The sequence below is a fragment of the Pteropus medius genome, unplaced genomic scaffold (genome assembly GCF_902729225.1).
Source record: "Pteropus medius unplaced genomic scaffold, Ma_sr-lr_union100, whole genome shotgun sequence".
Taxonomy (NCBI): domain Eukaryota; kingdom Metazoa; phylum Chordata; class Mammalia; order Chiroptera; family Pteropodidae; genus Pteropus; species Pteropus medius.
The window spans coordinates 3,678,361-3,700,471 of NW_024341894.1; the positions used below are offsets into that span (position 1 = coordinate 3,678,361).

The 22,111-nt window shown below is 37.6% G+C and overlaps 1 protein-coding gene across 1 annotated transcript in view; it reads right to left on the reverse strand.

Annotated features, from left to right (window-relative positions):
- The window catches only part of TDRD7 (tudor domain containing 7), a 61,284-nt gene that overhangs the window by 3,644 nt on the left and 35,529 nt on the right, over nt 1-22,111 (reverse strand). The window contains exons 9-16 of the mRNA XM_039857011.1: nt 17,142-17,253; nt 15,225-15,427; nt 14,094-14,228; nt 12,129-12,215; nt 7,923-8,057; nt 5,490-5,600; nt 3,099-3,601; nt 275-324 (exon numbers count right to left, since the gene is read on the reverse strand). Coding sequence (XP_039712945.1) covers nt 275-324; nt 3,099-3,601; nt 5,490-5,600; nt 7,923-8,057; nt 12,129-12,215; nt 14,094-14,228; nt 15,225-15,427; nt 17,142-17,253 — 1,336 coding nt within the window. The remainder of the gene's footprint in view (nt 1-274; nt 325-3,098; nt 3,602-5,489; nt 5,601-7,922; nt 8,058-12,128; nt 12,216-14,093; nt 14,229-15,224; nt 15,428-17,141; nt 17,254-22,111) is intronic.

Here is a 22,111-nt window from a genome sequence, read left to right on the forward strand (position 1 = left end):
CATCGTCAAAATTAGAAAAACCTAGACTTCGAAGTTCAGGTACGAAGGATCATTTTAAAGTCCTATAGTCTTGATTACATGATTAAAGAGTGTTATTACTCTAAGGAAAGGAAGGTTGTTCGTAACGTCTCAAAGGAAAGTGTCTATGGAGGTGGTCTCTGCTCCTGAATGGTGTGAGGCAGGCTCTGTCTCAGGTGGCAGACCCTGCCACCCTCTGAAACAGGTTTATCAGCATCAAGCCCAGTGGAACAGCAGGCCCTTCCCTGCAACACACTGCCCAGCTGAGGCTGGACAGACTGGACCGACTCTCCAGCCAATGTACATCTAATGGAGAATGGGCACAGGAAACCTATACCGCTGCTACAGGATGAACTACACAGTAAGAAAGCTACAAAGAGGCCAACTCTAAACACTGTATGTGACCAGGGGCTTCTGGCAGATACTCCAGAAACCTTTAGATAAGCCCAAAGTGCAGCAAATGTTAATCCATGAGTTACAGAGACAACAGGCACACAAAAAGATATCACAGTAAGTATATCAGCTTAGGGGGCCAAACTTCTGAGATCGAGTCCCACCTGAGTTGGGCTATTTTTCAATTGTGTCACTTGGGCTCTTTAACGTCTCTGAGCCTCAGTGATCTCATGTGTAAGATATTTAATTTTAATTCACTTGCAGAAATATTATATATAAAATGCCTAGCACATTACTTGGCATATAATAGGTGCTGGTAAATGGTAGCCATTAATATTATAATAGTTATTATTAAAATGACGATAACCTGTGTAAATAGAAGAACTTCAGACCAAATTAAAGAGAAATTTTCACATGTGGAAATGCCAGTTTGGGACAGGTTGTTAATTTAAGTGCAAAAGAAGATGAAAACATTTGGTTTCCACTAATAGCACTGTCTTTAAATTGTACAGGCCAAACGACAGTGATCTGTGCTTTTAGTCTATAAATAAGAGGTACAAAGCAGTGAGGAGAGAGCCATCAGAAAACTTTTGTGTGGTATTTCTATTTAGCTTTCAATTTTCAAAATTAATAGCTTAAATAAAGGCTTCTGTTTTGACTAGATTTCCAATTTCAGTGCAAGTCTGCTTGTGAATCACCTGGAGAGTTTGCTAAAAACTCAGATTCTGGGGTTCTACCCCCAGATATTCTGATTCAAGATGTCTGGGGTGAGGAAAGAGAATCTCCACTTTTTAAGAATTTTTCCAGGTTATTCTTAGCCAGTATAGATTTGGAAACCACTGTAATCAGAAATGTATCCAAAATTTCGACATCTTCACTTACTATAGTTGGGAACAAGGTTTCATAAATAGTCCTGGGTTGTAAGCAAGACAGAAATTCTAAAAACTTTACAGTGATGCAGTTCACAAAGTTTTTTAAAAATCAAATAATCTGTTCTTATCTAGAAGATGTCCCTTGAGTATCTAGTGACAAATTAATTGGTTAAAGCCCAAGAGTCTTGGGGCAGGACCGCTGGACACACCTGTTGGGGGTGGAGTCTGATGCCCCACACTGCAGGCCTCCAGTTTATGGGTTCACCTCCCCCACAGAGCCCTTGCCTACAAGTAGGACCCCACCCCCACCAGTAATCATCATTAATCCGCCCCTCGGATAACAGGTAACATTGGTTTGGTTTTAACTGTGATGAAATTATCCTCTAAAGAATTCTGATTGAGGCAGGTTTATACAAATAATGTTCCCATACTTAAACCCATTTATGCCTACGATTATAAATAATTTGACATAGTAAAAATGCTCTTTTGAAGATGAAAAAGCTTGCAACATATAAGTTGAATGCTTTTCAGAATGAAAACTACTGTACTTTTAAGAATTAAAAATTAGGTTTTTTTCTACCATGAAAGTAACAAAATTTTATAAATGCTTATACTTGCTATCTCGAGAAAGAATGAAAGCATTTTATAGAAAAAATAAGCAGTTTGAGCTTCCAAACTGAGTTTGGGTGTGTATATGTGTGTTGTGTGTGTGTTTGAAGTGGCGACAGTTTCTTGTGTTCAGCATCGTTGAATAAGCTTGGTCATTCCCCCTAAGAAAGCTGGCCAAGGGGACGGGACAGGGGCAGTGATGCCATTTTCCGGGCCTTCCGAGACCTGAGTGCAGAGTGTAGAATATAGTGCTTGGGTTTCACTGGGGTGAAACCAGCACATACATCAGGAAAGGGCTTCAGAAAAGGAGGAGATGGATCCAAATGTGAAAATACAAGAAAACAAATGGAAGTGCTAAATGTAAGGAATTATGGTTCTCACTGTCCAACAGCCAAAGAGTAGTGAAACATGCATTGTTGTCCCTTATTAAAGGTGGCACAAGCTCTCTAGGAGGCAACTGACAATGTATATCAAGACTATTTAATCAAACAATTCCTCTTCTAAGAATCTATCTTAAATAATCAGAAATGCGAACAAAGATTTATGTGCAACATTATTTATAATAGCAAAAAGTTGAGGAGAAAAAATTCCTACATAACAAAAGAGAATGATAAGTTATGATTTCTCTATATGATGGATGATTATTCAACCATTAAAAATGTTTATGAAAAAATTTTATCGCATGAAAAAGTGTTCACAAGGTTATATCGGGTAAAAAAGTAAGTACAAAATTATGTAATAATGATCCAACTATATAAATATGCATAAAAAACTAGAAGAAATTCATAAGTAGTTGAACAAGGGTGGTGTCTGGTTGGTTGATTTTAATTCTGTATACTTTTCTATATTAAAAATTTTCTACAATAAACATCTTATTTTTAAAATTAAAGTTATTGATTTATAACTTTAATTTTAAAAATTAAAAACTGTAATTTTCAGAATAAACAGCTATTGTTTCTAATAGAAAAGTAGAAAAAACATTCAAACTTTTACTTTAGATAGAATTATATTTTAACAGAAATGCGGTCACTATAGTTGTAGCTAAATCACATCATTTTAAATATTAGAAAATTATTCATTAGTCTCATTTCACATTCAAAATTCCCATTCACGCAGTTCAGTCCCCCTGCAAGGATTAAGGACTCTTGGTATCACTCTACACATTTTTCTTAGGAGTAGAATAAAATGCTTTGTCCAAGGACCTACTTATTTTCCACTTTTGCGGCATACACTTGATCTTTTTCCACTGCTATGTGGCGCTCTTCCGACACACTGTAATACAGAATCATTTCTTCCATCAGAACTTCCAACTTATGTATCTCTTGCCATGGCTGGATGACAAAGTAGCCCGGGTGACAGGCCACAGGCACATACACATCCATGTGTTCCCCTGGCTTTGACAAGTGGACAGGAGGTGGCAGTTCCTCCATGGAGAAAGAGCTGGTGTGGTCCACCATGGACTTTTTGATGACATCTGTGAGGCTCTTTTTGAAATTCTCTCCAGCATGGCTCACAATGGGGGTGTTGCCACTTTTGCTGCTGGGAGAGCTACCTCCACTGGATATGGCACTCAAAAACACATCCTTCTGATGCTTCCACAAGTCTGCATTTGTAATCTGGCGATTAATACTACGATGGGGATCAGGGAAGTTCTTAGGAGTGAATAAATAAACATGTGCGATTCTTCTGGTTTCATCCACTTTTGTAACCTTCGGAAAACACGAAAAAACAATTTAAGAAATCTGAGTTCACATTGAAATCAGAGAGGTGGTTATAATATTAACGTTATATATCAAAACACAGTATTTTTACACACACACACACACACACACACACACACACACACACACCTCCAACTTCCTCAAAGCCATTTTAAGGTCAGATGAATTATCTATCATAGCTATATCGATGAATAAGCTCTTACGTAGTCTAGAAACCAGTAGCAAGCTTATGGAAGTGAAAAATTTGCTGACTTCTAAAATCGTTGAGAATACTTTTATAACTTGCTAGTTGTCATTATCACTGAGAGGAAATTATATATCGTGATTTAAAATTTTTTTTTAATTAATGACATTTTAAAACACTCAAAATAGAAACAACAGTAAGTATAATGAATCGCCATGTGCTCATCACCCAATTTCAACAATAAAAAATAATCATAATGGGAAAATATCCTATAATCGTTCTACTTAAGGCTGGTGCACCCTCAGATTGGGAAGGGAAGAGAAAAGCTTTGACATTCACCATACCTTTCGGGACCTCTGGTCTAAATTCCATGTGTGGTCCTAATATCTGCTCTCACCCCTGAGAGAAGAGGAACCATGGGAGAAAAAATGGAAGAAATCTCCAGGCCGAAATTGCAGTTCTGCACCCTTTGCCCAGGAGACCTTTGACTTCCTAGCTACCCCTTTCTGCCAGAGGGGTGAGTGTCTGTATGGGAACACCACACACTGATTACTGGAAGCGAACTGCTGAGTGTCCTAAAGGGCTGAGTGGCTGTTAATTCTTCTCGTCAGCTTCTCTGGTCTATCTTAGGAATGACCGAAAAAAGACACTTCTAGCTACATCTATCTTTTATCAAATTGGGCTAGAAACGAAAGACAAGAACATAGGCATAAAGACAGAAAGACTCCAGCAAGGCAATCCTTCTACAGTAACATGCTGAAATTTTTTTTCCTAGCAAGATGAATCTATTTAAATGCATTCTTTGGAGTGCTAAGGAAGTACTAACTGCTAATTAATTTTGATATTTATGATACAGAAGTACCATTTCAAAACTCAATCATTAAAAAATATTTTTATTGAGTACCCAATACCCTGGCTTTAGGATTTGAAAAAGTAGCTGAGAAAACAATGTTTATTATTATGTGGAAATTGAAGAATATAAAACGGTACCTAATTGTGTGGCTATATATTATGAATCTTAGAGGCATGTGAAGATAGAAAAGTCAATGTGAGCTAGAATAATCTAGAGATCTTCATGAAGCTATTTCTCAAGGATATGTCACTGTTAAATGTTCATATAAAATAATACTATTTGCAACAGTTAAATATCATCTCACATTTCTATTCTTGGAAATATGAACAATGATTTTATATGAAGATACAAAGGCACAGAAAAAAAAAACAAGCTAGTGAAATAAAGCAGTTTAAGTAAGCTTTAGGAAAAGAGGCAAAAACCAAGATTATAAGCAAATAATTTGTTTATAATCCATTTTACTTTAAAAAAAAAAAGAGGATTTACTTACCTGATTTTAAGAAATATTTACCAAGAGATATATGGTGGTGCCTCTGTTGGAAACTTAATTTCTTATCATGGTATAAAATAGGAGCAAGGAACCATCTCTGCTACTTTATTAATAATGGAAAGATTATATAAAGGGTTTAAAAATAATACTGGAGGTAAAAGTCTTAAATAAAACTTAAACCATGAAATAGCGTATCACTACACATGTAACCAACCTCTTGACTGTAAAAATGTGTCAGATGTGAAGGCATCAGTTTACAGTAAGATAAAATTCTTTCACAAAAACCAAATGAGCCCTTCTGCCTGACAGCTCCCTTTCTAAATATATCAAAATTAATAAGATAACTAACCTTAATGCTACAGTCCGAGCAATTCAAAACAGAATCTCTTAACCAAAGCACAGCATCTGGGGTCCACATGCCAATAGATTGTGGAATATCTGCTAAACAGCATTTGATGGCCTGAAAAGAAAACATGATGGAAAAGTGAACATATCACCTTAAAATAGGGATTTATGAGTAATGTCAATGTTATTTTCCCAGTAAGTCAGATGTTGCCAAGATAGAAAGCAAGCGATGACGATCACGGCACTCAGGCTGGAACATCTCCTGTGTTCCTGGCTCTGTTTGTGTTACTACTATTGTCTTTACTCCTAATACGAGTCAGGGCTTACACCAGGCACTTCACGTATATCCTTCTCACCGTACAACACTTCTGCATTACAGGCCGACACTGTGACCTCATTTTACAGATGGTGAACAGACTCAGAGAGACTAATTTGTGTCCGTTCAAAAAACTGAGAAGACAGAATTGGGATTTCTAGCTGGGTCTCCCATCTAAAACCAACTAAAAAAAAAAAAATGAAGTGTCATTCGAATGAAAACTGTCTCTTGTGGCAAAAATCTTTTTGGAGGCTTCTGTGCGTCATACGGCATTTCATGTGTACCTTGTGGGTGCCGGGCATTTGTGCTCACCTTTGGAGGAGGTTGTAATGAGAGTTAAGGAGGGTAAGAAAAACTGAAATCCATAGACAGCTGAAAGCCTCATTTTCCCTAACACTTTTTACCTCCCACCATCACTGCACAAAGCTTCTGTAGAAGGGCTAACGCAGGGAGTAAAAAGTGACCCCGGGGACTCCCTTCGGTCTCATGGAAGGAAGCTTCAAGTTGATGGAGGCAGTTTTGTGAAGGAACGAAATCTGCTTCCAGGATTCCTGGGTTCCTTCTTTCTTCTCTGAGCCTCATCCTCCCTATCATGCCCTTCTCCCTCTGGGGCTCCAAGTCTCTTACTGCGCCCCATGGATAAGGTACCTTTCCTGGTGGGGAGGGGGTCACACACTCTCATTCCTGCAGGGCCAGGCAGGCAATGAGGGAGTGAGGTGGCCAAATGGGGCCAGCACACTGGACAGCATGGCCCTGCAGAGAAGAATGCCACTCTCCAAGCTCCCACAGAGCACTGTCCCACAAAGGAGAGTGCTCACTACCATCAGATTTTCTGTTTTGTCAAGCAAGAGAAGCTAGAAGTAGGGATTTTTGTGTGAAATTTCAATTTTTAAATTTTGATTTTTAAACCTTGGCAACCAATCCACATTTTAAAACACTGTAAATGCCAAAAGCCCAAATCCAATATTCATGGGTTAGCTTTGGCCGACAGGCCATCGGGTTACTGGTCTGACTTAGACCTCTTGGGGAGATGCTGTTAGCCAGAGGCTTGGACTAGCTGGCTTTCAAGGTTCTCCCAAATTCACATCTATCAAACAAAGAATCTAGATAAGATTAATAGAAGAAAATTCTCATGGCTTTTAATGCTGTAGCACAAAGAAGGTACCATTGTGTGACTTTCAGTCAGAAGCAGTGGGATAGAGTCCCCTTCCTCTCCAGCCCAGAGAACTTTTCTAGCTAAGACTGGCCCTGGCGGATGTTCTAACAAGGGGTACGGAGGCCAGAGGTGTTATCAAGTGAAACAGCACTTAAAAGTCTAACAATTTTCAGTATTATGGCTGAGCAAAAACAAGAGTAAAGGTAATCTTGAAAATTGCTTCTCTGTAAGTCACTTTAGAAAAGGCAATGGTGATTGGAGTGAGAGAAATTATAAAAGCCATGATAATTATCGTCAAGTGCTTTTTATTCACCGTGTTTTGATGACATAAGGTATCTTCTGGCAAATATAAGTCAAGAGGCCTTTTGAAATTACAGAATGTCAAACAATTTTATTTTCGAAAAATGATTAATTTCTGTACAAAATCCTCTACTTCTCCCAAAGGTAGGAAATAGTTCTTAACAATTTTAACTAATTCAAAATTCTTATCATCTAAATTTTTATCAACAGAGGAAGGACAGGTTAATTTTTTTACTAAAATCTATGGGGAAAAGGTCATATAAGAAAATGATTAACTATAAACAGATATCTAAAGACAATCGCTACCTAATTAAACTAAGAATTCTGGAAGTAATATTTACATCAATAACCTGCGATTGTGTAGAAGTCACCATTGATATCTAATTGTTAAAATCGAACCTCTAACTAGACGACATCGCCTAATGACAACATACTTAAAAATAAACATTTATTAAACAACATTCTGTAAGTCTGACTAGACTTGTCTAAGTCAGCTGACTTTTCCATCTGAAAACCAGCGAACAACCACATCTGGATCGTTTCCAATTTTGTTACAGGCTTCCATCATTATTAAGAACAAAACTGAAAGAGGGAATCTCACAACTTGATTACTGATACATCCAAATCTCTTCCAGCAAACCTCCCAGGCCTGCAGCATATAGTACCTGAGGTGGTATCGCAATCATTTCTTGTAGAAACCGAGAGGGAATTTCCCTGAGCTCAGACACTTTTACTGATGTCACGGTGCCAGAATCCAGGAACTGAACATCAAGAGCCCGGCTGCTGTGAACATTCGTGATCTGCAATGAAACAAGTGTTGGCTAATTCATTAGTACATCCAAAAGGTCAAGATGCTTCTGTGCAATTACATTTTGTTAACTCTACATTGCATATAAAAGGCAACAAAGACTATCTGTGTTATTAAATTTTCTCTTATTTTAAAATATTCTTACAGGTATCCTTTTAGAGTAGAATTGATTTCAACATCTAATTGTTAATTCATTTAATCAGTAATAATCACTAAACTAATAATAATCAGTAAAATTAATAAACAGTAATATTTACTATGTTTTCAATTCTAGGACATTATTGATTATAAAACAATTTGATGCATTATTATATACTGCTGATCATAAGAGGCAGTCTATTCTCCAAAATATTAAAATGTGAGGAAAAAAACTATTGTGTCTTAGTAATGAGGAAATAAATAGAATACAGAAACAGAGTTTTACTCGTAGTAGGTAAATACCATATGTTTTTAAATCATAACATATTTTGTTATTTTATAGCTTCATCACCAGAAAACCTAATGATAATTTGTACCATTTGTCTTAACTAAAAAATTGAAATTCAGAAAGTTGGAGAGAGGTAAAATACATCCAAAGTAATAATTCAAAATTGGGAAAATTACACACCAAGGCAAAGCAATAATTACCTGTGATCAAATGGCAATCTCACAAAGTAAGATACTGAGTGCACCCTTAAATGACTATAATTTTCCTTAAGAAGCCATCATTGTGATATTTGCCATCATTGAACATAGTTACATTGGCGGAATATAGCCCCATGGGGATAATTATCTGGGCAGGGACTTCTGCCTACAACTGCGTTAACTGTAGATGAGAAGAAGCCAACGTCGAGTCTCAAGTAGAAGAATGAGATGGTCAGCTTTAGAAGCAGCAATATATTGTTGGTGGTAAGACTCGGTGAGGGTTTTGAATTGGACAGATTGGGTTTTAAATCTCATCTCTCTACGTTCTAGCTCAATGACTTTCCTCATCAGTAAGAATGGAGATAGTAGAGTTTTGTGAAGATTAAATGAGATCAGTCATGCAACATTTAACAACGTTTAGTGTCTGGGAAATAATAAGCCTCATCAAACATTGAACATATTATTATTTGCAGTTATTTGCACTTTGGGTTGCTTACTCTAGTGGTATGGAGCTTAACTTGGAAGAAGAGAGAGTAAAGGCAGAGAAACGACTTGGTATGGTATTGCAGTGATCTAGACAAGAAATGACAAAGCTATAAAATTGGCATTTTGGTGATTAGTTGCACTAGGGGCTGAAGAAGATAGAGAAGACAAAGATAACTCTTAGGGAACAGCCTGAATAGCTACAAGAGTGGAGGTACCACCAAAACACAGACATAGGAGGAAGACAAGGATGGAGAAAGATAATTTTGGTTTCAGACATGCAGAGCTTGAGGAGTTTGTGAGATAGACAATTAGGCTGGCTTTGTTGCCCAAATCTGAAGCTCATCAAGGTCTGGAAAATGAATTTAGGAGACATTAGGACAGAGATGATAACTGAAACTCTGAGATGCGATTACCTAGAAGGATGTAGAGGCTGAAAAGATTGATGATCCAGGATAGAACTTGGAGACACTAACTGACACTTCAGTGATGGGGATGAGGGAGAGGTTTAGGTGAAAAATAAGAGAAGGAATCATTAGAGCATCATGAAGAAAATTAGGAGGATTTGATAACATGGTAGCCTAGTGAGAAGAGAATTTCAAGTTTCGACACTTGTTAGATGTAGCAAAGAGGTCTGGTAAAATAAGACCTGGAAGTTACCAATTAGATTGTGCAATTGAGGTGCTGTTGCAAGAACAGGCTCTCTGATGAAATGCAGGCAGAAGGCAAACAGCAGTGGCTGAGGACTGACTGGAAGGTGGGGCAGAAAGTGAACGCGGACTACTCAGGATGTGTTTGGAGGAAGAGTGATGGTAGGGAGAGGGATAGCCAAGGACTAGAACTGGCTGGATGTATGGAATAAGTTCAAAATGTACGGGCACTAAATAAAGCTTAGATATGTCAGGAAGAAAACATCATTTAAACACAGGATCTGCTTTTCATTAATCACTTTTCTTTCCTTAACTTTCTACACACCACTAAAAGAATGAACATTTTTGCTACCTCTAAGGTAAACAATACATAATTTGATAATAATAAAAATAATACTAGATATTTATCTAAAGTATTTGAGCAAACACTAAAAAGGCATTTTTGCCAAAAAGGCATAACCTGATTCTACACATAGAGAATAGTTGAGAGATACTCTACAAAATACTGCTACTGTTCAAAAGGCCACAAAGCAACTGTCAGGTTGGAGGAAACCGAGAAGACATGAAACTAAGTACAACTTGGAGTCCTGGACCAGAAAGAAGACATGTGAGAGACAATCTGAGAAATGTCAATAAGTTCTGGACATTGGTTAATAATACTATACTGATGTTAATTTCCTGGTTTTGATAATGTTTATGCAAGATGTTAATATTTGAAGATGGTCAGTAAGGGACACATGGGAACTCTTTAAACTATTTTTGCAATTCTCTAAAAGTCTGAAATTATTTCAAAAGTTATAAATTAAGTATTTGTGCATTTATATATTATACACTGAACAGCACAGAGCTTTAAAATTCAAATAATGCCATGTTCTTTGTAATGAGTCATGCATGTATTTGAAGTTTATAGCTAAGCAGACAATTCTTGGTCATATAACATCGGACCTCATCCTTCTGACACACATTCACATTAATTACAATAATTACTTCAAAATTGCTGTTTTTGTTAAAATAGACATGACCAAGTTATATTTAAATAAAGGAAAAGTTGGTACAATTAAGTTATATAAATATTGCTATGTAGTATTAAAAAATCAATAAAGCAATGGTTTTTACTTTCCTATGGTTGGCTTCTTGGAGAATCTTATGAAAATTATGGATACCTTCCTCCCAAAGTACATAATACACACACTTATAAACACACACACAATTTTCAAGGACCCCTGAAAATAGAGGTTCTTACATCTAGATTGAGAACCTCTGAAACAAAGGAAAAATAGTAAAAAATAAAATAAAATCAAGCCCAAGTTTGCAATTTTAGCAACTGGGAAAACTAGATATCAAAAAAAAAAAAAAAAAAAGGAAAGATGTAAAAAGATAATAATAACAAAAAGAAAAAACCTACCTTTGAAAAACATATAGAAATATATGATAAAACATAATGAGACTCCTTTCAAATTCATAACTGAGCTTGCAAGGAAATAAGACAATTATTAGGAACTGGAAATGGAGGAGTATGTGAACATTAAAGCCAAAGCTGTTCTGGGCAGGAGGGAGGCCAGGAGGGTATGAGACTCCCTAAGGAAGCCAGAACTCTCACAGGGCTACAGCCTCAACGTAAGGGGAACTTTGGAGAGCAACTGGGCAATATTTAGTGCAGCTGAAGATATGCATTCCCTATACCCAGAAATTCCATTCCTACATATGTACCCTGGGAGATATGCACAGGAAAGTTCATGGTAAGCGCTGTTACCTAAATATCCATCATTGGGAGAATGAAGTGGTAACACTGACATATTCATACACTGTTATATCATACAGCAGTGAAAACAAATGAACTAGAGCTACACATATCAACATGGATGAATCTCACAAACATAAAGAATGAAAAAGTATGTCTCAGAAGAACCAATACATTTTACTATTCACATACATTTTTAAAATATTTATTCGTTTAGTTATATTTTACTCATTTTTTACTATATTCTATATACATATTCATTTCTATATTTCCACCACCTATATATGAAAACATATAGATAGTAAAAATGTGTGCATATAGATACACATATAGTAAAAGAATAAAGAAATGAATAGGAATGAGGAACATCAAATTCAGCTGGCTGCTCCCCCAGGGGTGGGAGAAGAAAGGGGGTGCATGGAGGGAATGTCGATCATGTTGGTCATGTGTTACTTCTCAAACTGGCAATGAGTACATAGGTGCTTATTCTATTTTTTTAAAAACTTGTTTGTATATCTGAAATATTTCATAATAAGTTTAAAAAAAGTCAAGTGACTGATTTTACCTCAACTCGTAACCATTTTCCTTTGCAATGGAAGAGGCAGATTTTCCCACAGAAGGGTAAGGAAACGAAGTACTCTGAGGTCATGTGCTACAAAACAGAATTGCATGACACTTTTATTACTCTTAGCAAAGAGTATATTGCTACACCATTAGAAAAACAACGCTGTGGCACAGGCCAACTATTTCACCCATATGTAATCAGTGGATGCAGGGCATGTCCAAAGGGTTATAGAATTTCTGCCTTGTTTCTCATACATTTGTTGATGGTGGTGATCTATTCTCCTTCCTTGCACATGGCTTATAAATCAGCTCTGTTAAAATATCTGAAAATGTCAGTGTGGAGGTCAGCATGATTCATCCAGGGTCTGGTACCATCAGTTAAACACAAAGAGAGAGGATGAATCTGACAAAGGAGAGGCCAACAGGCTGGATGAAAGTGAAGAGGTCGGGCTAGCTGTCCAACCTAAGACCTCTTCTTTTCATCTTTTTACAGACAGATTCAAAAATAAGATTTTATTTCCAAAACAAATGTTATCAACACAAATATGGATATCAGTGCCAGTGAAATGCCAACACATGATGGCGTAGGTCTCTTCGACCTCCTCTTCTGTTGTAGCTTGAAGCTGGGGACTTGCCATGGTCTCTTTCCTTCAGGGTGAATGTGTGTATTCCCCCCACAGCTAATGTCTCCACTCAGGTAACAAGAGTACTAGGGACTATGAAGAGTGCATTTCACTGCCATAGGTCATAAGCACATACGTGCAAATGAGTCACTGGAATCAGCTTCTCTGGGTGTCTCAGATTTCTCCAAGACAGATTAACAAATCAAACTTAAGTAATATATATATACCTAAAACATCCATAACACAGAAAGAGATAAAGCTATAGATCTAATGCCTCAATTCTAGGCTGTAGTTTGAATACAGGTTTAACCTGATTTGGCAAGTACTTTGGATTACCTATTCTACGTAAGACACTGGATTAGGTACTACAGTATCTAAATGAACTAGGTACTTACCAGTGCCAGGTAAAGCTCGGTCTCTGCCTTCAAGAAGCCTACACTCTAGTACAGCAATAAATCCCCAAATAGTCAAAACTTGATGCTGCTGTGTAAGTGCCATGAGGTGCTCTGTGTGCTTTGCAGGTTAGAGGGAAGGGTTTAGGTCCAGGGACGAGAGGGTTTGGGTCGAAGTGGCATTAGGGTTTAGTCACTTGGGAACTATAGCACATTCTGGATTATGACTATAATGTCCTACTAGAGGTAAGGTAATCACCTTAGAACCTTAAAACAAAACCTCTACATATCCTGATTCAGAAAAGAATTATCAGGGGGATCATTTCATAAGCTATATAAATGTCTAACCAATGTACTATATGCTTGAAACTAATAATAAAATAAAATGCTAAAAAAAAAAAAAAGAAAAGAATTAAAGAGTAAGATGCTTTTTAAATAAATTTCAATTGTAGAACCACATATACCACATATACTGAGGTGGTAGGTTCTCAGGGACTGTAAAGAGCTTGGGAGTGATGCCTTAGAAGTCTTATTTTACTCCTAAATTCCACAGTCTCACCTTTGCCCAAGGCAGAGGAGCCAGCTGGCTCTAGCAGACAGACACAGGCAGCTGCACTTAGGATCATCAACTGTGCCTTGTAAATAACAAACCTACTGGTTGTTGAGCACTTAGTATGTGCCCCACACTGTGCTAAGCATTCTTACAACTTCTCCATGCGACAATCCTATGGGTACATACTATTATTATCCTCATTTTACAACGCAGAAACCAGTGGGGTGTTGTTGGTTTTTGTTTTTTTGTCTTTTGTTTTAAATTATGCAGTCTATGGTTCTTAACCCCTATTCTAGAAATTCTACCTCAAACTATTCAAAAGCTACTCATACAATTTAGTGACCACTCTGATTTGCAATTTTAAGACAATTTTAGAGGTGGATGATGCTCTGCCATACCTTACAATGGAAGTAGTCTTCTATCTTATGCAGAAGGTCATTGAGCTTGTTCAGACCCTTACAAGGTACCTGGCAGTAGAGTGTGCCATCAGAGCAAATATTAGTTACTCTGACATTTGTGTACATGGCATCAACCTGGAAGGAACAAAGGACACATCAAGGGTGCTAGAGAACAAAGCTTGGCTTTTACCTACCTAAGGGGTATCTACCTAAATATCTCATTAAAAGTCTTTGTATTTTAAAATCTTCTAAGCTGGAGGATAGATAGGATAGAATGAAATTCATAACTTAAATGTAAAAAACTAATTTAGATACCTCTTTCCAAAGGAATATCTGATATCATTTGTGTCAGGCACAAAGTCGATATTTTATATACATTAACTTATTACCACTTTCCATCGTCTGAAAAGCTGAGAATATCCTTAACTTTATTTTATCCCCATTAATTTAGAAAAAGGATTATTACATAAAGCATATTTTTGCAACATTAACAGAAATAAAAATAGAAAACTCTCACCAAATAAACCCATTATCAGTCTACTTTCCAATCTATATCCACAGGCAACAAGAATTTTAGTAATTTTTAAAAATTGCAATCACAGTAAAGGTTTAATTTTAGCCATTTTTAATCAGATCCTAATATAAAGACAATTCACTGTTGTTCTACTTTTCCCAATGTAGCTATGAAGCTTTTAACATGATCATTTTTAATATCTCATCCTACTCTTTAAAGAGGCTGTTCTATAATTTATTTAAAGGTTTCCTTCTTTGTGGACATTTATGTTCTTCACATTTTAAAAATGTTAATGTTAATAATTTAAGAAATATCTTTATTAATCTAATTTTCCTTTCTTTTGTACTATCCTTCCCTATTAACTTTGCAAAATAATTCCACATAAAGTTAATATATGCTCATTGTAAAAACTGCAAAATTAAAAAATTCCAATTCCTAATAATTACTTTTTATGTTTTGGCATTTTTCTCCCTTTCCAGCCCTCCCCTCCCCTTTTTCTCAATACATGTGTAACCTGTGTCTATGCAGTGTTAGTCTAAAATCTACCACATTCTTTTCTGATAACCTCCTTTCCTACAATGTGCGTTAACAGATGACAACAGTGGGCACAGTGGTACCTGAAGGTGAACCTCTAATGACTGATCACATATAGCCTTTAAGCAGGTAGCATTGATATTGACGTCATCATCTCCTGAGGTATCGTATAGAACAACAAGTGGAATATCAGCTTTTTCAAGTATTTCCACTGCAAAGATCTTCCCACAGGTTAAGGATTCAACCACCTTCACTAAACCAGGATCATCACTTAGAACTTCCAACCCTAGAAAATATCAAATATTTAAATTTCTACTTAATTAGCAGAATCATTTTAAGATGGATAGATTGATTGCATTTTTTGGCAACTTATTACAATTATGAATCTACTATAAATTCTTAAATTTTAGAGGGAAGCTTTGTTTTACAATTTTCTTTATATAGCCTACCTTTAGGTTTTCAGATATGTTATAATGTGACTGCCTGTTTTGAATGATTACACTAAGGCAGGCAATCTTAAAACAAGAAGAAAATTTGATGATCAATCAGAACTTCTACCTTGGCAGAAACAGCCTTCACTTTATATATAAACACATATAAAAACAACAAAAAAAAGACTAATACATATGTTACCAATTTATGTTGCCAGTCATATATTTGTAATATTCTTCCTAAAAATATACCTTTGACTTTTTTAATTTTCTAAATATACACAATTATTTCTTTCTTATTAAATAAACATGCATTCACTGGAAATTTAGACAATAACTTTTTCTTTATTTCTTTCTTTCTTTTTCTTTCTTTTCTTTCTTTCTTCCTGTACACCAAAATACCAAATAATTTCCTGACTTATCATAGAAAGATTAGTGTTTAATATAATATGGGTATCAGGTGAATTTTATTGTAGTCTAATTATTCTTTAAATTCTTTGAAAATTGTAATTCAATGTATCATATATGTGACGACTCTAAATTAATCTACTAAAATTAGCTCATCATATCCCCAATGGTACTATAATGTCTATTTCTATATTTTTCCCCCTTTAAATCCATAAACAAAAGCTCACAGACTCCCTCTGAGCCACCTTTCTCTCATTCTTGTTCTGTTCTCCAGACATATAACTTTATTGCTTTTATCAAACCTTTCATTTCAGCATTCCAAATCTTGTCCTATGCTCTTGATAAGTTCTTTTCAAAACTAATTCCCACAGGTTTGTAACAGGCTTTTAAAATTACTTGAGATTTATCTCACAGAGTCAAACCCAGCTTCTCTGACACAAAGACTTATCCCTGATAGGAAGGAGGGATTTCTTAACAGGGCTAATTTTCATGAAAGAATTTGGATCATTTTCTGAACTGAGCTCAGGGTCCCCTGGCATTACGCATACACATTTCAATGCCGTTCTTCATCGTTAACATGGCCACTGCATCCTCCATACTTTCCAGTTATCCCTACAATGCCACTCTCACACACGTGCATTCCTCTATGCTTCCCTGAGGAGGAAAGACCAGCACAGTGATATATCGACTGTGCCAGAGACTGAACATGACCTACAGCTGAACTAGCGCTTGGACACACGAGGGTGTGTTACTTGGTAATAAGCAGCACCCACAGAGTCCATCTCAGTGGGAATGAAGCGGAGAGCCACTTTACAACATGTTGAACATGATTTAAACTGATCAGATCCCAAATACAGGGCCTCCAGCAGTTGTTACTATGGCAGTTAGAACAACAACAAAAAACCCTTTGAGATGGCTACTACATATTTTTATAATAAAATAAAATATATGTTACATATAACAAAAAATATAGGAAAAACATTATCACATTTTCATAATGATCACATCTGACATAGACTACATTAAACATGAATTTAAACCTTTCAAGAAATAACACATTATGAAACCTTGAGATACTTAGTATCTAGGATTTAACCACCCAAAAATACAATGGTAGTAATGTATTGAAATGGAAAGAGCTTTAGAGAAAGTTCCTCTTACCTGCTAGCTTACACTTTGTAGCTTGGAATGAGAGTGAACAGAACTTGGGGTTCAATTTGTATGCTTTGCTCTTTTCAACATTTTCACTAAATCCATAATCAACATAGCATACCTAATAATAAAAACAACAATGTTTAGGTTCAAATAAAATTCTTTATCCTCACTTAAAAAAAAAAAAACACAAAAACGCCTGATGCACTTAAGTGCCTCCATTTTATTTCATAATCATCACATTAAGTGGCAGCACACTACCTGGGAAGTGCCTGAAGAGGTGCCCCTTACTTAGCCTGGAAGAGAAAGGCTAGGGCTGGGACCAAGGAAGCCAGGCCCCACTCCTCTACTGTGCCTTTGTCAACAGGGAGAAAAGGAAAGACTGCTGAACTCTGATGCCCTGCTGTTGCCAGCTTCTCAGCAGCACACCCATCTGGTTCTGCCAGCTCTGGCTGGCCTACCCTTCCGTTAATGCATAATGCCTGCATCACCTCATTCCTTCTTGATTTACACACTTCCACTAAGGATTTGCATCCTCAGGCAACAGTATCTGCTTCTAGAGAGGGCGTCACTCTGGTGGTATTTATCATAGTCTAAATCCCCAAAGCAGCACTTGTGATGGCTGCTCTTGGCTACTATGCTTCCAGGGACTGAAATGATTTCTGTCGAGGACAAAAATGGTGTCATAGCTGAGTAACATTGAATTCTACACTGTAAATATGGGTAGGACTTCATCCAGCTCAGCAAAAGGCCCCAAATCTTATGGACAGAGTTCTCTTTGCAGAAACCTGCAGGACACTTTCTCACCATTAATAAAGATCATTAAGAGCCTGGATATTATTTTTAAAGTATTAATAAAACCTTCATTTGAAAAGGACTATATAAGTAAAGCCTTTTTTTAAAAAAAAATAAAACCTGGAAACATTAAGCTATGGTTTAGACTGATAACTAAGAATCTGAGAGAAAGTGGTGAAAAATGTAGTATGATTCTCTAATTAAGGCAGACAATAGTTATCATCAAAACAAACAAAAACACAAAATCCAGAGCGAAAGCATAGCAAAGAAGGATCAAGTAATAGAGAATTCTACTTAATGCAGAAAAATAAAATTCACAGCTTCTTAGTACTAAATTATGGTACTAAAAGTACAAAACAAAAATTCTCCCAGCAGAGAGAATCTAAGGCAGAGAGACACACACACACACACCACTAAAGCCTTTCCGTGAACACCCGATAATTGTATATGTTATATTGAAAAGGATCATCTCTTAAGAGTCCATATCTTGACTCAATGCTCCCTTAGACCTAGATCTCCAGAAGGGTTCCCGTATCAGCCAGCCAGCCAGCCGTTCAGTACACTGGTTCATTTTTCCAATCCCAAATTAGCACCTGTTCTCCCTTCCCACAGGCCTCAGGACTCAGGCAGCTTTTGTTTCCTTTAATAGCTACTACCACCTACAACTTGGTTTCTGCTCTTCCCAGACCTAAAATGGAGATAATATGATCCAACGACAGGAAATAATATGTGAAATCATGATTCCTGGGGAATGGAGAATATATTCCTAGCATCAACAGACTAAAGAATAACTGCTCTATAATCTTCAAAAGGTTTCTGTGATGTTTGGAGCTTGTTTCTTTTTTGAATCATGGCACCATATATTTGTATGGCAGCTGAAGTTTATAAAACACTTGCCCATGGATTGCCCAGTCTGACTCTCACCACACCCTGCCCTGTGTCCTTTGCTCTGTGAGGAGTGGTGAGGAGTATTTCTCTAATGCCCTGGGAGCAGCACAAGCAGGCTCATATCCAGGCGTCGGGCCCCAGTCCATCCCTGATTCTCTGGCACCATCAAGTGGCCAAAGGTCTCACAGCCACCTGAGTAATCAGTAGACATCACTGGGATGTGGGTCTGGGTCAGGTCAAACTGGTACCAGCCTCAGGGGGTGACCACATGTTCCTTTTTCTCACTCATCAAGGTCTGGGGAAAGCAAGGAGGGAATCAGTACTTGCTGTCAGGCACAGTACCATTCAAGAGAAACAAGACTGCTAAGTAGCTGAGGTTTCTCCAGATAAAGGGAAAAATTCACCCCTGTCTGGTTCATGGGGGGTGTGGGGAACAACATCAGGCAGCTTTTGTTTCCTGATTTGCTACAACTGCTGCTGTCTTGAGAGCTTACTACTGTACAGTATATCAAGCTACCCTAGCTATTCGTAACGCCAGCCCGCGGCTCTCAGCAACGATCAACAGCTGGTCGCTCCCTCCTATATGAGACTCTTTCTTGTTCTGGCTTCCACCATCCTGCCCTCTTGGTTTTCTTTCTTCTTTGGCTATTCTTACAGTCTTCTTTGCTTCTCTAATGCCCACCATCTAAACGGCGACGTGTTTCAGAGCCTGGTTCCAGGTCCCCTTCTCTTCTCTATGGGTATTCTTTCTCTAGGTGATCTTAACCTAGTCCCATGACTTCAAATAGCACCTATATGCTGATGCCTCCCAACCAGATATATCTCGAATCCTAACTTCTCCCTGAGCTCCAAGCTCATCCATGTGAAACCTGATAGCTAATCTCTAACCTGACAGGACCTACAATGTCTTAATTCTCCTATACACTGGTTCTTCACCCTGACTTCCCAATTTCAATAAGTGGCACCACTCTCCACCCAATTGTTCAAGTCCCAAACCCAGCAATCCTGAATCTTCTCTTTTCTTACCTTTCTCATCCAGTGAATTAGTATCCTATCAGTTCTACCTCAAAATACACCCTGAAGGTGTCCTACTACCTGTCTCCACTACTGCCACCATAATTCAGGTTACAAGTTACTTACTAGCTATTGCAACAGCTAACTGATCTTACTTTCCTTCTTTGTCCTACTATAATCCATTCCCCGCATAGATTCTGGAACAATCTTTGAAGCCAATAAACCAGATCCCATCTTCCTGCTTATTCTTTCCTTTACTGTTATCTTCTATTACAGTACCCTAGTTATTTCCTTCACTGGTCTTAAACTGTCTCATTTATTTATGGTATACTTGTTCATTACCTGTATTTTTTCACTACAGTGTAACCTTGAGAACAAAGACTTGTTGTCTGTCTTGTCCCCCTATCCAGAATAGTGGGGGCGGGGGGAGAATGAAAAGTTTATCAAGCAGATACTAGCATGATGATAGAATCCGATTTTACAGGTAAGGAATCAGAGAAGTTGAGTATCTTTCCCAAGGCCACACAGCTAGAAATGGCAGTGCTGAAACTCAAACTCAGGCTTAAGTGACTCCAGAGCTTAAACTCCCACAGTAAAAGGAAGGAAGGAAGGGAGGCCCAAGTGATTTTTGTCCTGTGGATTTCAGACTGGGAGATATCTTTGTGGAGCATTTGCAGTATTTATTGTAAACACTGTTGCACTGTTAATGAGTCACTAGAGTTCGTGTACAGTTTGTCTCTTCATAAGCAATCTCTATGCCTTCAAATAGCTTAAGTTTTATTGAATTTTCTAAAGGCAGGGAAATCGTCAGGAAGTAGAAGTTTACCTAGGAACATTTGGGCCAATTATCTCCTATCAACTAGAAGCCACTCAAGTTTCTTAATGAACAGAAAGCAGTGATGGGGCCCCAGTGACTGGGTTCTGATCACCTAGACTTCCTGCCCGCTGCTGCACCAAGGTTTCTGAGATGTGCTAACTCCCCAACCCCACCCTTTCCCCCAATATCATCTCTCCTCCTGGGGTCCTGACCTTCCACTGAGGGGCGCTCTGGCTTTCGTTCTGGTCCCCTCTCCCAAACATTTCCCACCACCACTCCCCCAAATACAAGTGTGTTAAAGGTTGACCCCTTTGTGGTTTTCTTTCCCAGAGGCAATGCCAGTGAAGACAGGGGCTCTTTATCGGAGAGTTTTCATACATGTAATGTCTCCAGGGACGGGCATTCCAGATACAGATAGGGAACAGCTAAGCAGAGTCTTTGGGGACCAAGATCTCAAACTCCAAATCATGTAGTCCAATGCCTTTATTTTGTAGACCCAGGTGGGGAAACTTGACCAAGGACACACGTCCATTAAACAGACAGAGTCGAGACTAGTGCCCAAGTTGCTAATTACACTGCTCTCCACTGGTCCAGTTATCAGCTTGGTCCTTAACTTTTTCTAGATTTTTCTTCAAACTTTATCTAAGTATAACCTATATTGAGTAAAGAATGCCCATTTAAAGTATAGTTTGATGTGTTTTGAAAAATGTACATACCCACATAATCACCATAATCAAGATAACAGACCTCGTCTGCAGGACCAAAACGTTCCCTCTTACCCCTTTGCAATTTACTTGCCTCCACCTCCTATCCCAAATCACTGATCTGTAACTACAGATGAATTTTACCTATTCTCAGACATTATTGCTTTGGAATTAATCAGTGTAACTCCTTTCTGTCAAGCTTCTTTCACATGATGGTCTGTGAGTTTTTATCCATGTGACTGTGTTTTCAGTAGTTCATTCCTTGTTATTGTTGAATAGTATCCCATTATTTGGGTAAACTACAATGTGTTTATACATTCACCTGTTGTGAATATTGGGGTTGTTTCCAGTTTGGGACGATTAATAATAAAGCTGCTACAAACGTGTGTACAAACATTCTTGTGGACTTACGTTTTCTCTTGTGTAAACACTTAAGTTTCATATGGGTATTTAACTTTATAAGAAACTCTCCAACTCTTAGGCAGTTTTCAGTTCTTTTAAGTCAGGTCAAATTACTTAAAAGTTTTATCTCTGTAGATTTGGTTAAGGAATTTCCTAAATTTCTCTGTGAATGGCAAAAGGTAGGTGGAAAGTCAGGGCCTCTCCTACTGAACAAACTAGGTAAGAAACAGAAGCATCCCTTCCTGACCACCTGACACTGCGCTTGGAGGCAGGGGTTTCAGGGGCGAGCACGTGACGGACCTAGGCCTGGGTTCATGGAATGGTTATTTGAACTTAGTAACACAAAAGAGATTATTTGC